This window comes from Cinclus cinclus, chromosome 2 (assembly GCF_963662255.1).
Source record: "Cinclus cinclus chromosome 2, bCinCin1.1, whole genome shotgun sequence".
NCBI classification, from domain to species: Eukaryota; Metazoa; Chordata; class Aves; order Passeriformes; family Cinclidae; genus Cinclus; species Cinclus cinclus.
The window spans coordinates 31572996-31587148 of NC_085047.1; the positions used below are offsets into that span (position 1 = coordinate 31572996).

Consider the following 14153-nt stretch of genomic DNA (forward strand, 5'->3'; position numbering starts at 1 on the left):
AGCTCAGAGTAGGACATAGGCACATCCTGCATGTGTCCAACACTGGCTTCCTCATGATGAGGCCTGTCCCTTCAGTATAAAAATGGAATGTTATTATTTTAGGGATAATCTCTTTGAACCATCTTGGTGTCAGTTCCTGTCAGGGCTGCTTTCTAATAGAGTGGGAACAGCAGTTGTGGAAAAGTCTGCAGGGAAAAGCTGCCATGGCAAATCTCTGGAACACTGTGCAATACACCCAGGAGTGGGGAAAAAGACTTCCGTCCTTCCTGAGAACATGGATTCTGCCAAAGCCATAATCGGGACCAATTCCAGGAGATTGGGGGTCACTTGGTTTTGAACAGAATGGGAGCTGCAGCCATCCATATTTCCAGAGGCTTGGTCCTTCTTTCACTAGAAGCAGGTGAGCTATGGCATTGAAGACCATTGAGTTACATACCTATGTTTGCATTCAATCCTCCTTTCAAGAGACTCCACTGGCACATGCCAGGATACACCTGAAGAGTTACAGAAATAACTAAGCTGTAGCAGAAAAATCATAAAAATGAGGGCAGGGATGGAGAGCAGGTTTATTATGTCTCAGGAAAATAAGGCTACCCTCTCCCTTTATTTTTTGCTAGTAAATTGAGCATCAGAACCAAAGCCATGAATCATTTATCTGCAAATACCCCCAGTGCCTATGAGTACTGTCAGACTCCTCACTTGCTGTGTGCTGGCACTAGGACATACAAAGGTGTCCTGAAAATGCTGCTCTGTTGAGAAGTTTCCCAGCACCAGCAGGTTATGCCAATCTGCTAGAGTAGGATACAGCAAACAACAGTTTCTGCTGTGTGGGAAGGAACCACTTTCAATTCCAACTCTGTGGCTTTTGTCAGGGGGCAAGGACAGACAATTAGTTACAAAGAAAGTATAATGTAACTCCAACCACTCCGACAGAGCCTTAAGTGGCTCCTTTCCTGAGAAGATGGGCACTTCACAGAAAAACTGTTGCCAGGGGAAGTAGTCTGAGTAACAGTCTTCAAGATGTATTTGGCACTTAGGAGTTCAAGGCAGGAAAAAAATAAGGAAAGCCATCTTTTGGCCAAGGAATGGTACACATGTTCAGTTAATTCTTCTGTAGACACTTTTCATTTTCTCTTTGTGCACAAGGGGCACAGGAGCAAAATGCATCTGCAAGTTATTACGTGCCGCATGCAATATAAAACTGTCAGGGGAACCCCTCAAATGTTAGTATTTTTTCTCTCCAATGGTTTTTAAGAGCTGAAAAGTTTTGGGGAACAGATGTTTTTGTAGTGTCTGTATTTTCTCACCTCTTCTTTTCATAGTGTGCATTGCCTGGGCTTGCACAGCACACAGCAATGTTATCCTCAGGCCAGCAAAAAGGGGGGTTGGGGTGCACAAATGGCCCTGCCCAACATTTGCAATGCTTTTGCCCCATTTCCTTTTAAAGATGGTTCTTAGAAAAATGTAATCTCTCCCTTAGTAACCCTTTCCTATTCTTTCTTAATTAATAATTAATAGTCAGTTTGACCATCCTTTCTTGGAAATCATTTGACCTGTACAGCAAAGTTTGTTTTGCATAAAACAGTTCCAGCCATACACACCCATTTGTACACCCCTTGCGCTTGTGTTGCTAATAAAGGTTTCTATTTGGTGTTGCTAATAAAGGTTTATATTTGGCATGGACAGACAGCACTGAATTGCTCTGTTATGACTGTAAGCCATCCTGTTTCCCTGCCAGGCCCTATGTGCCAGAAGCCATGGCGATGATTCCCGTTGGGATGGGTGGTTGCACATCTCTGTCACAAAAGCTGACAATTTGTTGAGGTTGCAGTCTAGGTCTGACAAGCTTCTAGACAAACTCCTCACTTTAGCCCATGAGTAGGACCCTGAGGTATCAGCCCTCCACAGCTCAGACTCAAGCCTTGCTGCTCTCAATACCACTGTTAATAAGCCCTATTATTACTTGAAAGGTCCTCCCTGAAGAGTCCAGTTTTATACAAGCATTTAGTATGACAGGGGAACATTTAAAAATGCTTCTCAGCAAGGCCATTAAAATGGAGAGAAACTTCTACTGCAGTTAAGAGAGTCAAAAGATACAGTGGCCTGAGAAGCAAGCTGGCAGGTACAGAGCAGGTCACACCATTTCACTCCTCCATGCTCCAACTTCCACTGCTACCAAACACAGAGGACAGCACTGTCCTCTGAAAAGCTTATATAACTCTACAGAGGGAAACTGGAAAGAACAGCTAAGGTTTATTATGTAAAGAACCTGCCCTTCTACCACACAGGGCTGCTTCAACAACAGTCACTCAGTCACTTTGACCCAAGGGCAAGACACTCCTTTTCTCCATACAAAGCATTTTCTCCCAGTTAGGACTGCCCTTGGATATTTGGCAGAGTAAAGCACAGCAGGTTTTCAACTGCCTGCAGGATCTTTAAATGCTGCCACTTGCTCCAGATCACTGAATTGCATTTGCTGTGACTCAGGCTGCTGTAAGGGCAAAGGGACAGCTCCATCCATAACACATGTCCAATAAAACATCACACAAGTGAGAGGGGATAATCGATGTTAGCCAGCAGGTGAGCCTGCCGCCCCTTTACTAACAAGATGAGTTAGGCAAGGGACAAGCTAAGAGAGGGAAAAGCACAGTAACAACAGCGTGTGGAAAGGTTCATGCCTGGGCTTTTGCAAATGAGCTCTCCTTTACCAGACTCCTCATGCCAGCAAGTAGAACATCACTTTCAGCCCACCTCTTTCAGTTGTGCAGGACTCAAAGCATGACATTCTCCACAAGAGGCAAGAGTGGCATTTCCACTGTTTATTATGGGATAGCCAAGCTCTCATAGCACCACAGACTCACAGTTAAGTCAGACTGGTCTTACTGACCACTTCACAGCTGCTTTGTTAAGTCACAGCCTTCCCTGGGATCACCCTGCCCAAGCAGATGGAGACAAGCAATGATTTGACTGGAGCTGTTTTTGCTGGAGCTGCTCTCTCTCTCTCCACACATTAGTGCAAGTTGTGCATGTCTCCAGCTGCTCAGAACAGGTGATTTGTGAGAAACTGCTTGGCAGAGGAGCAGCAGCAAAGACAAACAATGCTTGGTTCTACTTTAAATACACCCAAGTGGGAGAGAAGGCCCTTGCCTGTACACTAACTCAGTTCCTCCATCTCTAATTTCTGCATTGTGATCCTGCTAGGAGCTCACAAGCATTCACTGAAGTACCTGCAAGAATAGCTCAAAATGGAGACTTGGCTCAGCTGTTCTCTCCATCTGTAACCTCACTGCTCCTTCACAGTGACCAGTGGAGCACTTTATTTAGTGAGGAATATGGAAACTGGCAACAGAAGACCTATGTGCAGGATCCTTGACCCTTTCTGTTCTTGTAGCTGCCTCAGCTAAAGGCAAACTAACCCACCGCATACAGGCAAGCCTATAACTAAGAACATCCCTTCACAGCCTCTAGACCCTTTTCTATTTCAAAGTTTTGACAAGATAGGGAAAGAATAGTCATCTTCGTCAGATGCCCAATTCCAGCTGCAGAAGAGCTTTTGCTAGCATTAAAGATGTGAGCCTTCTTGTTATAAGGGATCCTGGATGCCACTGCAGTGGGCAGAAGAATCTGTTTCCACAGGATCCTGTGAGGGGCTGCTGAGATGGTATTTCTCAGGAAAATAGAGTGTTTTGTGAATCAGGTCTCTGACAGCAGAAACATCGCTTCTGTCTAAGGAAAAGAGAGAAAACCAGTTGTTAGGCATTCCCATCAGGCAGTGTGAAAGCCTAGTCCTCAAGAAATACTCTAGTTCCCAACACATCATCTGCCAGCAGCCCTTCTCCTTCTTTCTGCACATCCTCTGCTCTGTCTGCACTCACCTACACCCAGCTCCTGCAGGAGACTTCCAAACTCTGGGTCACAGTCCAGGATTTTCAATAGGTTGGTGGACTCCATTCTCTCCAGCTGCACATCCCAGTAGATGTAGATTTTCTGGCTGAAGCTAACATAAACAAGGCAGGGACTGTTGCTCCCTTCTTTGCATGCATAGAGGCCTGCAGAAAGCAGAAATGTGGAGATCTGACTACTTCCAAAATGAAAGAGAAAGCAAATAATTGGCATCTCCTGATGAGGTACCAAAGCTGTTAGCACAAAACAGCAAGCACCTGGGTGGAGATATAGGCCTGGGTATACAAAGTCCCTTTGAGACAATCCAAGAAGCTATCTCTGAACTGCACGAAGCTTGGGGATTTGCAAGCTGCTTCTTGTGGGTCTGACAGAAGGGACTGAGCAGAGACAAAACTCGGGCTGGTTCCATGGGCTCCTTATCTCCACTTAAAAATGGCTAAGAAGTCTACAAATTAAAAAAAAAAAATAGTGTGGAGGACAAGAGACCACTCTAGTACCTCCAAAAGGGAAAAAAATCAAAACAACAACAACAACAACAAACAAAACAAACAAAAAACCCAAAACAACCCCAAAACAAACAAACAACCCCAAAACAAACAAACAACCCCAAAACAAACAAACAACCCCAAAACAAAACAAACAAAAAAAACCCAAAACAAACAAAAAAAACCCAAAACAAACAAAAAAAACCCAAAACAAACACAAAAAACCCAAAACAAACAAAAAAAACCCAAAACAAACACAAAAAACCCAAAACAAACAAAAAAAACCCAAAACAAACAAAAAAAACCCAAAACAAACAAAAAAAACCCCAAAACAAACAAAAAAAAACCCAAAACAAACAAAAAAAACCCCAAAACAAACAAAAAAAACCCCAAAACAAACAAAAAAAACCCCAAAACAAACAAAAAAAACCCCAAAACAAACAAAAAAAACCCCAAAACAAACAAACAAAAAAACCCAAACAAACAAAAAAAAACCCAAAACAAACAAAACAAAAAACTAAAACAAAAAAAAAAAAGCCACCATGCACAAGCCTCAGCACCACATTCTCTCACCCCTACTTTTCCCAGATGCTCCCCACTGCAGGCAGACAAAGGATTCTGGGTCTCCTAGATAGGAATAGTAGCTTTGAGGGGGAAAAGTTGTGAGGGCTGGCTTTGCAGACAGGCTTCCCACCTGCACAGAAGGCACTGACATTCTCATCTGCTTGGAATCTGGCCACAGTCCGATTGTGGTCGATGATGTACGTCTGACCATCCCATGCACAGGCAATCACCTCTTCGTGCCCATTGCCCTGCAGGAACCAGAGGGCTGCATATTACACAGGTATCACCTACTCCCAGGGACAGCCAAGAATCTTTCTTGCTGGTTAACAGACACAACACTGATGTCTAGATGTCACTTCTGGACATCTCATCCAGATATTTTGCATTTGGAGCTCATCTCTCTTCTATATGGCAATCCTTACGTACTGTAAGAGCTTTTAGACAATCAAGATATTAGCAGTGAGCAAAACCATTCATCTTTGCAGTAAGAATGAAGAACAGCTGGGGGACAGAAGTTTATGAATGGATAAATGGATGCTGGGTCTAACAGGCAGACAGAGCTCAACCTCTTGCAGCTGGGCAGACTGACCTGAGTGCAGAATGTACTGCTACAGTCAGAACACTCTGTGCCATCCTGAGATAATCCCAGTCTTTCCCAGCTGAGCCATATTCCTTCTGCCCTTCCTAAGTTCATATACACAAAGCCATGCTGAGATTTTATCTTCATCTCTTCCAGCCTTACTCAGATACTCACTGTAACATCCAGCTTTTCCAAAGCAAAGAGCTGGTGATCAACCTGAACAGACCAGAGCAGTTTGTCTGCTCCCTCCATCAATTTCAGCGTTCCTGAAGAAAGAGAGAAAGAAAAAAAACTGTCCTGAAAACAATAAAAGACAGCAAAATGTTTGCTAATGCTAGGCAATACTCCTTCAACACTCAGGGCCTGTTGTGAGTTAGTTGCTAATAGCACAGGCATGGTCTTGGCTGCTAAACCTACAGTGGACACTTGACCCCACCTACCACGCTCCCATTATCCAGATATACTATGGTAGTACTGGACAGGGGGAACTGGCCATGAGAGAATAGAGCATAAACAAGCATCTATCCTCACAGTGCCTGCCTTCATATAAAATAAGTCAGCAGAAGGAGTCTTTGAATCAAATTCTCTTGCCTGACCCTTGAAGGGTTTCTGAAGCTCAGCTTCCCTTTCTTTTAAAAATCAAAAGCACTGAGCCTCTGGTTCCCTGCTTTGAATTAGTGACAGGCCTTGGCTACCCCACAGATCTTCTTCCAGGACAGTAGCAGGACTTACCATCCAAAGTACAGAGGGCAAAGAGACCTGAGCCACTATTCTCACCAGAGCCTGTAAGTGCAAAAGAAAATTACTGGAGTTGATGCCATTTTGTAAACACCATCCCCTCCCTCTCCTCAAAACAATAAAAAAGATCCAAGCCAAGCTGATCCATGTTGCCTCCTTTCCTTGCCCAACTGTGTGCAGGACAGCACTGACAAATATCACTAATTAAATTTGAAGAGGAGAGTCCCCTGACCATCCGGCTGCTTCAGTCCTTCAGTAAACTCTCTACCTAGCTACTGAAAAAATAAGACATGCAAAGTCAGGTTTTAAAAATATGACACTCTCAGAGAGAGGACTGGAGCTGTATTCAACTAAAGCTGCATTTAATTCTTTCAGTGACAATGCAGGAGAGGCACTGCTCCCTGAAGAGGAACTCAAGAAACCTGGAAGTCAGAGGCAAGCCAGCAGAGCTGAAAGCAAGCAGGCAGTTTTCCCCCAGAGTAGGTTAGCAACATGAGCCTAACCTCCAGTGCCCATAGACAGCTCCAAGCTACAGCCCCCTGCACAATCCCAGGCTGCAAAACACCCCATTTCTGCAGATCAGCCTAAAGCAAAGTCAGCTGGTTGGGTGCTTAACTGCCCATAGTGACATGCACGCAGACAGCCCCTGATCCAAGAGATCTGCTGTGTCACCCTTGGAAACTGGTCAGCATGGCACTCTCCAGCTGTATCTTTATTGACGGTCCAGCATTAATGGGCTTTTTTACAGCCTGCTCTTCATCCCTTATTCTGTGTGCCTTCATTTTTCACAGACATCTCTCAATAGATGCAAGGCTTCTTATGCAGTGAAATAATTGATTTCATGCTCTGTTGACCATGTTGCTCACAGCAGCATCAGAGATGCTGAAAACATGACAAGCTTAGGAACTGGGCAGGAAAGGTCCTCTGAGGAACGGGAAGAGGGTGGGGTTCAGTGGATTGCTCTTGTCCACAAGCTCTAATTACATTGGACAGGCTGAATCATTCTCAGACAGCACTGCAGGAGGCAAGACTTGGGCAGAGCAAATACAAGAGTAAGTGATCCCTACTGGGAGTTTTCTGCCTTCTGTTAAGCCCACATACTCCAAGGGGGAATGAAAACTTATTCTCCATAGGTACCAAAGGAGGGTGGTTGAGCAGGTGCACCAGGCACAGGTCAGAGCACAAGGAGTTACAGGCGGGAAGCAGCAGCAGTGTACAAGTGAAGTCTGGACACAAAAGCAGTGTGTCAGGGCTGAGAGAAGCTGGCAGCTGTGCAGATGTTAGATACAAGACCTGAACACAACCCAGTGGAAGAAGACAGAGGACAATCATATAGATGAAATATGGAAGCAGCTCTGGAGAGGTTGGGGCTGCACAGGAGGAGGAGCAGCACAGAGCCACCAGGAACTGAGATTCAAATGCTGAAAAGCAAGAACAAAGATGAGGCTGTGGGAAGGAAGAGATGCATCTAGGAAACAAGATAGAGGCATAAGCTGCAGCCATGCAGAAGCAAGAATCAAGGACATCTGTAGAAGCATGGCATGGCAGCCATTCAAACTGACTAAATGCAAGTCAGCAGAGGCTGCAGTAAAACTCCTGTGCTGAGCGAAGGATAAGGGCTACCTAGGGAAGGACAAAGGCTATAAAAAGTTCACATGCAAATATCCAACTGTCTGTCTTTGGGAGCTGGCTAAGAGAAGCTGAGATCTGTGTTCTTGCAGCTGCCTCTCACAGTTATTTTTCTACCACAGGAAATCTGATTTCATTCTGGACTAATGTACTGAAAAACCATCAGGGGCAATTGCTGGGCTGGAGACCCCAAGCTGCTGATCTCTCACCTCGGGCAATGCTACCAATCAGATGAGTGGAGACATTCTTGTTGTGAATCCGTCCAGATGTTTGGTGTAGAATCACATCTCGAACAGGGGCCTCACTAGGGAAAAGAGAAAGACAACAGGGAAAAGCTAGGGAACCACACCTGGGACTGTCTCAGAACAATTCCAGGAGCAGCATAGTCCAAAACTCTAAAAATCCAGACAGTAACAAAGTTTGTTAACAGGTTGAGCCATTTAATGGTAAAGGAATAAAATGCATGTCATCCCAGGTACTAAAAGAAATGCACCAACTTTTAAAAACACAAACCCAGAATGATTTCATGCATCAAAGGAAAAAAAAAAAAAAAGCTCAAAAAGATCAGTAAGGCCTGTATTCCAATAAAGGAAAAAAAGGACAATTTTTACTATTACTGTTGCATAAGACTGGCTGCTTTTCTCTCATGAAGTATCTGCCCTGACTGAACAGGTTGGTAAGAGACCACATCTGGGCCTGGCTTCTGGCTAACAGGATACCATTCCAGCGAGCTCTCCAAGACATCAGGGAGACTTGCCTAGGTCCCCTCCTGCTGCAGTTTTTTTTCTGTCTGCCTTGAAGTCTCACAGAAGCACCCAAGTTCTCTGCCAGGGTCCTTCCAGCACTAAGACAGTAACAAGCACCTCACTGCTCATCCTGGTTGCTGTGGCTGTGATTTACAGAACTGGCTGACAGAGGTCTCATTAGGAAAACTTCTGATTGCCTCACCTGCAGAAAACAAGTGAATGAGTTTCATCCTAGGCTTCAGATGTATTTGGTTTGGCCCAGTCTCTCAGCTGTTACCCTGCAATCTGATGACCTATCTTTGGAAATCTAGGTCACTCATTTCCCTATCTTAGCTCTCAGTATGCGAGGAATCCTCAGGGAGCTGGTTTTGCCACTCTCCTTGCCCAATTCCAGAAGAGAGTGGGATACAAGGAAAGCAGCAGTATTCATCTTTGTGACTGAGATATGAAGAGCTCATGGAAGCTTAGGTGCAGGCGGGCTTAAGTGATGAGGTGCCAGCAACACAGCAGGTCACTGAAGCAAGGAGAGTGACAGCACCCCCTGCTTCACAACAGTGATGTGGTGGCACCCCCTTGTAACAGGCATCCACAGTGGCATGTGCTCATGTACCCCTGCTGTAACATCCTTCACCTGCTTGGGGCAGATCCATCCTTTCCTGCAGCTGCATCCCGCTGCTCCGTGTCCCAGGTGCACAACAGGATGGCATAGCCACAGCCTGGTTGTGACACCATCAGCTCTGGTGAGCCATCAGGGCCTGGGTTCACGGACAGGCTGTCCACCTACAGCAGCAGAGGAAAAACACAGAGTCAAGAACTCCAAAAGGTTTATGGTGCTCCCTGCAACTAAATTTGAATACGGCAAATCTTCTGATTGAGCTGAGCAGCAGCTGAACAAATTCAGCTGGAAGCAAAATGTCCAAGTTCAGTAAAAGGTTGGTTCCCTACCAAAAGCCACTCTAAAATAACTCTAGTACTTCCCACTAATGCTCTCCCATCAGGCAAGAGCAACTGCTTCTCAGACCGACCTACCAGCTGTACAGAAAAATCACTGGGCAAATCTCCTCTCAAGCCATCAACATGACAATTGTTTTGTTCATAGGACTGAGATTCTGTGCTTCTTCTCTTGGAAAAGCCACCTCTTGGAGACTGTACAACAAGTACTGCTCTGAACATCTTTTTCCTTACCTGACCTTCTAGAAGCCATTTCTTCAACAGAATCAACTGCCCAGAGACATGATCTGAATTCTCTGATGAGTCCTCCCAGCGGAAGGCACGGACCACCCTGTCAGTGTAGCCCACAACCAACTCACACTTCCCATCTCCATCTGCAGGGAAGAGAGAAAGACAGATGGACTCTCTCAAGCCCTAAGGGCCCAAACGTGCAGAAACCATTCTGCTGGTTTCTATAGTTAGCATCTCTGAGGATCCCAACCATGTAATGAAAGCTTACACTTCAGAAAACTTCCTAAAGCTCTTTTTTTCTCCCTTCCATGACTTGGCTGTGGTTTTTTGGAGTGTCTGTTTCAGCAAGACACTAATTTCCTTCTGTAAGCTCCCCACCACCTTCTCTCCCCAGTGCCTCACACACAAACTCCTTCACCTTGCATTCCCACACCAGCTCTGTGGCTCACCAATGTCATTGATGAGCATGACCTTGGTGTTGGCAGGAATGTGCTGCTTGAACACTGGCTTCTGCTCTTCTGCCCCTGCCAGCTCATGGTGGCTGGAAGCATCTGGGTGTTTTGAGTTCAGAGAAGTCAGGTCAAAAAGATGAAACCAGCCTTCTGCACTCACCGCCACCACAAAATTCTGTGAGGGAAGAGAAAAACCTTTTGATTCTTCCTCTTTTAGAAAGTGCAGAAACTGTCCCACAGCAGGCCAAAGGAGGGAACAAGGGTAGATCGATCAAGATCAAAAACTGCTACAGAGAGAACAGGAGGTTTTTAGCCAGCACACAAACTTCTCCACTACTGGCAGGGTCCAAACTTCTTGTTCATCTTTGTCAGACTACACTATCAAACTGGTTTGTGTGCAATCCTCAAACATGTAGCTTTCTCAACGCCCACCTCAGCTCTGCTCCCCACTAGAGGAAACACAGCTACAGTATTTCAGGCAGGGTGCCTGAACTGGGACCTTTGGGCTCATTGGTCCTGGCTTAACCCCCAGAAACAGCAATCCAACAAAAGGAGTCATAGTAAACCCAGTGGAATTTGCCTGGGAGTCCAGACTATTCCGTGTCTCAGTCTTGTTTAGATGACCTTAAATGCACACAGCCAAGTGGCAGAAGGACCACGGCCACAGCAGACATCAGCCCAAGAAAGGCAAAAGCCACAGACTGAGCAAAAGCAGCAGCCCTCAAACCACCAGAGACTTGTGGTGCTCTCACAATGGCCCATGGAACTCAAAAGTGCTCTCTGAAGACAGGATAGATTTCCTTGCTCTCTAGAACCCACATGAGGCTCACAGAAAAACACTGTTTGCATATAAACAGAGGAACAGTTTAAAAACAGTAGCGCTAAAATTCTGTGAGCAAAGGCAGATCCTGGAGAGACAGCCCCTGCAATCAGTCCTCCTCCACACTCAGCACATGACATGACCCTAATCTTCTGAACACCTCCCACATGCCCTACAGACACAGCTGGGAAGAGTTTGGCCCCTCTCACCTTTCCTTTATTGCACACATCTCCCACACGGACACATGTGAGCTGCAAAAGAAAATAAGGCCATCCATGAGAAAAGGCAACCTAACCCAGCACCCTGGGATAAACTCCACACCCTCCTCCCCGATAAAGAATATCTTGAAATCCTAACAGCCTTTAGAAGGACAAGGAGAGCAGAGTCAAGGGACAGAAATACAACAGCTAGAGCCCTGGGGCAAAACCCACAGTGCACAGAGCAGGGTGAAGGTGGGACAGAAGCCCAGTTTCTATGTTTGTCCATTAATTTGCTCATCACTTCCAGCCCAAGGGGCTGTAGGCAAAAGCGGGGTCATGAACAATTGCACGAAAGACAGACATCAGAATCAGTTCTGGCTGCCACTCCTCTCTGGCCTACATACTCCTAGGCAAAGGACAAGGACAGCTGGCTGCACATACACCAACAGGCCCAACCATTTAGGAATTTTGTCAAGAACTGACCATTCCTTGGCAAGATCGCACAGCCCAGGGCTTGCTATCATCATTCTTGTAAACATAGAGCTTTCCATTGGTGTCTCCCACCACGAGTTCATTCAGCTGTACAAGAAAATTTGGTTAGTAGGAGGAAATTCACAATTACATTGTAAACAGTATTCTTTCAACAGCAAAAATTTCAGAATTCATATCTAAAAATCACTCTGTGGGAAGCAGCAGCAAAACAAAATTAGTTAAAGAGACAATCTTGAATCAAAATGGAAGGTCTGGGAAAATATAAAAGCCCTAATTTTATTCCTGCAGATAAAAGAGACTGGAGAATAGCTCCTTAGAGCAACATCCTATTACCCACTGCTTCTCCACTTTTTGTTTCAGAATTTTGAGACTGTTTTAACATCCTGCTTGGATGTTAGAACAATCATCAATACTCCATCTTCCACCCTTCAATCTAGATTGACTTGAATCACCTAAGGAAGATGATGGCAACGACAAAAATATAACCATCCAAGAAGAGAGTGCAAGAACACTTACAACAGATTTACACAGGATGTTCAATCTCATTGAAGGGGTAAAGGGATTTCAGAATGGTGATTATTTCTTTAAAGATTTCTAAAAATCACCAACCACCCATGCTGATAGGCCTACTCCAATTATCCCATCTCCTGCATCATACCTTTATGTATTTAAATGGTGTGCATTCCATAATTCCCTGCACACCTTACCCTAAGAACAACGTTTTATGGGAGAATCCCTTTAATCATCTACTGCATTACTAGCCATGACACCTTCCATGATAAGGTTGTAAAAAACCTTGACTGCTGAGGAGAAGAAACAGCTGACGTCAAACTGGTTAAGCTATCCTCTTCCTAGTTACAGACAAATCTAAACCAACCATGTCAAAACCAACCATTTCAGGGGCCGACAGCAACACTCCCAATGCACACTCATCCATCGCTCGGGTCAAGAGACACCGAGACTTGGCTCTGCCCTGCTTGTGATCTGCTGCGCCCAGCAAAGCACCGCTACATCCCCACCACTGTGACAGTCAATGTCGACTGAGCAGAAGTTAAGTTCCCCTGTGGCTCTGCACCACCCAGGCCACACCCAGGGTGACCGGCACACGTAAAGGCGAGGGCAGCCCAGCAAACGTCGCCTTTGCAGGGCAACTCCTGGGCGGTTCTGACCGAAGCCCCGCGTCCCTCACACCGCTCAGGCGGGGCCAAGCCCCGTGTGTGTCCCCAGGGCTGGAAGCTCCGCCGGCTCCTCCGGGCCGCACCTGCCCCTCGGCGCTTCCCCCCCAAGCCCCGTTCCGGCCCCGCCCGCCCCAGCCCGCTGTCCGGGCTCGGACCGTGTCGTTGTCGGCGTCCCCCAGGCAGATGGCGTGAGGGAAGAGGCTGCCGGCGAAGTCCAGCGCCACACACTGCACGTAGCTGACCGAGCGCATCCCGGCCCGGAGGGAGGGGAGGCTCCGCGGGGCGCATGCGCGCCGGGAATGGCGGGAGCAGGGGCGGGGCGGGGCCCGCCCACCGCCCTCAGAACACCGCGCGCCCTCAGGGGTTTGTAGATTTATACACGCAGAGACAGACGGCTGTGGTTTACGAAGTCAGAACTGTAACTGTTTATTTTAAGCATTGTTTTTTTTTTTTCCTCTATAAGGACATACATAACCGAGTTTATAAGTTGAAGTTTACATGCATGACCTCACTTTACAAACACCAGTATGCCACCTTCTGCCGGCAGCCAGACCCGCTTTACAGACAGCTCGGAGCACGCTGCCTGAACAGGGCTTGTTTAGTGTCCGTAACAGATTTACATTCTCAAACATTTCATAGTTTTGTAGTAACAACAAGGGCACAGTGGTACTTTCAAGACTGCTCACACTTAACAACAGATGCACCATTGACTAGATTTTTTTTAGATGTGCCACAGAAATCTTCACTTTTTTTTTGCTTTCAGAAACATGTACAACTATAATGCCTGTGGGAGATTTTTGAAAACTGCTGTTCAACCATTAGAAATTTTTCATTAGGACTTGGCCCTACGCTTTAGAAGCAAAACAGTTTCAACCACAGAGGCTCGTATATCCAGGAATAATTAGCAACAAATCGAGGTATTTACTTGCTGAAGAGTAAGTACTCTGGCTTGGCATCCCTGTCCCCCTTAACTGTTTTTCTAAGTCATAAATCCCTTCTTCTAACCCCAGCTGACATTCACAGTGTTGTTTCCCACAAAGAGGGGGTAGTGCTTTGGTACGAGTTTTTCACATACACAGGGCTGTTACTATAGTCAGAGCTCATGAAAATCACCCCCCTTAGCTGGCAACCCTAAGGCTCTATTAGGCAAATGAAACCAGTATTTCCTTAAGCGAAGTGACCTC

General features: G+C 46.0%; 1 protein-coding gene across 1 annotated transcript; it reads right to left on the bottom strand.

Moving 5' to 3' along the window:
• Positions 1 to 3583: 3583 nt before the first annotated feature.
• Positions 3584 to 14153, bottom strand: ITFG2 (integrin alpha FG-GAP repeat containing 2). Its single transcript, XM_062487428.1, has 12 exons — positions 13125 to 14153; positions 11783 to 11878; positions 11309 to 11350; positions 10277 to 10454; positions 9831 to 9970; positions 9277 to 9425; positions 8109 to 8203; positions 6265 to 6315; positions 5707 to 5798; positions 5083 to 5200; positions 3876 to 4049; positions 3584 to 3726 (listed from the first exon to the last, which is right to left on the bottom strand). The coding sequence occupies exons 1-12, from the start codon at positions 13218 to 13220 to the stop codon at positions 3584 to 3586; spliced, it is 1374 nt and encodes a 457-aa protein (XP_062343412.1). The 5' UTR covers positions 13221 to 14153.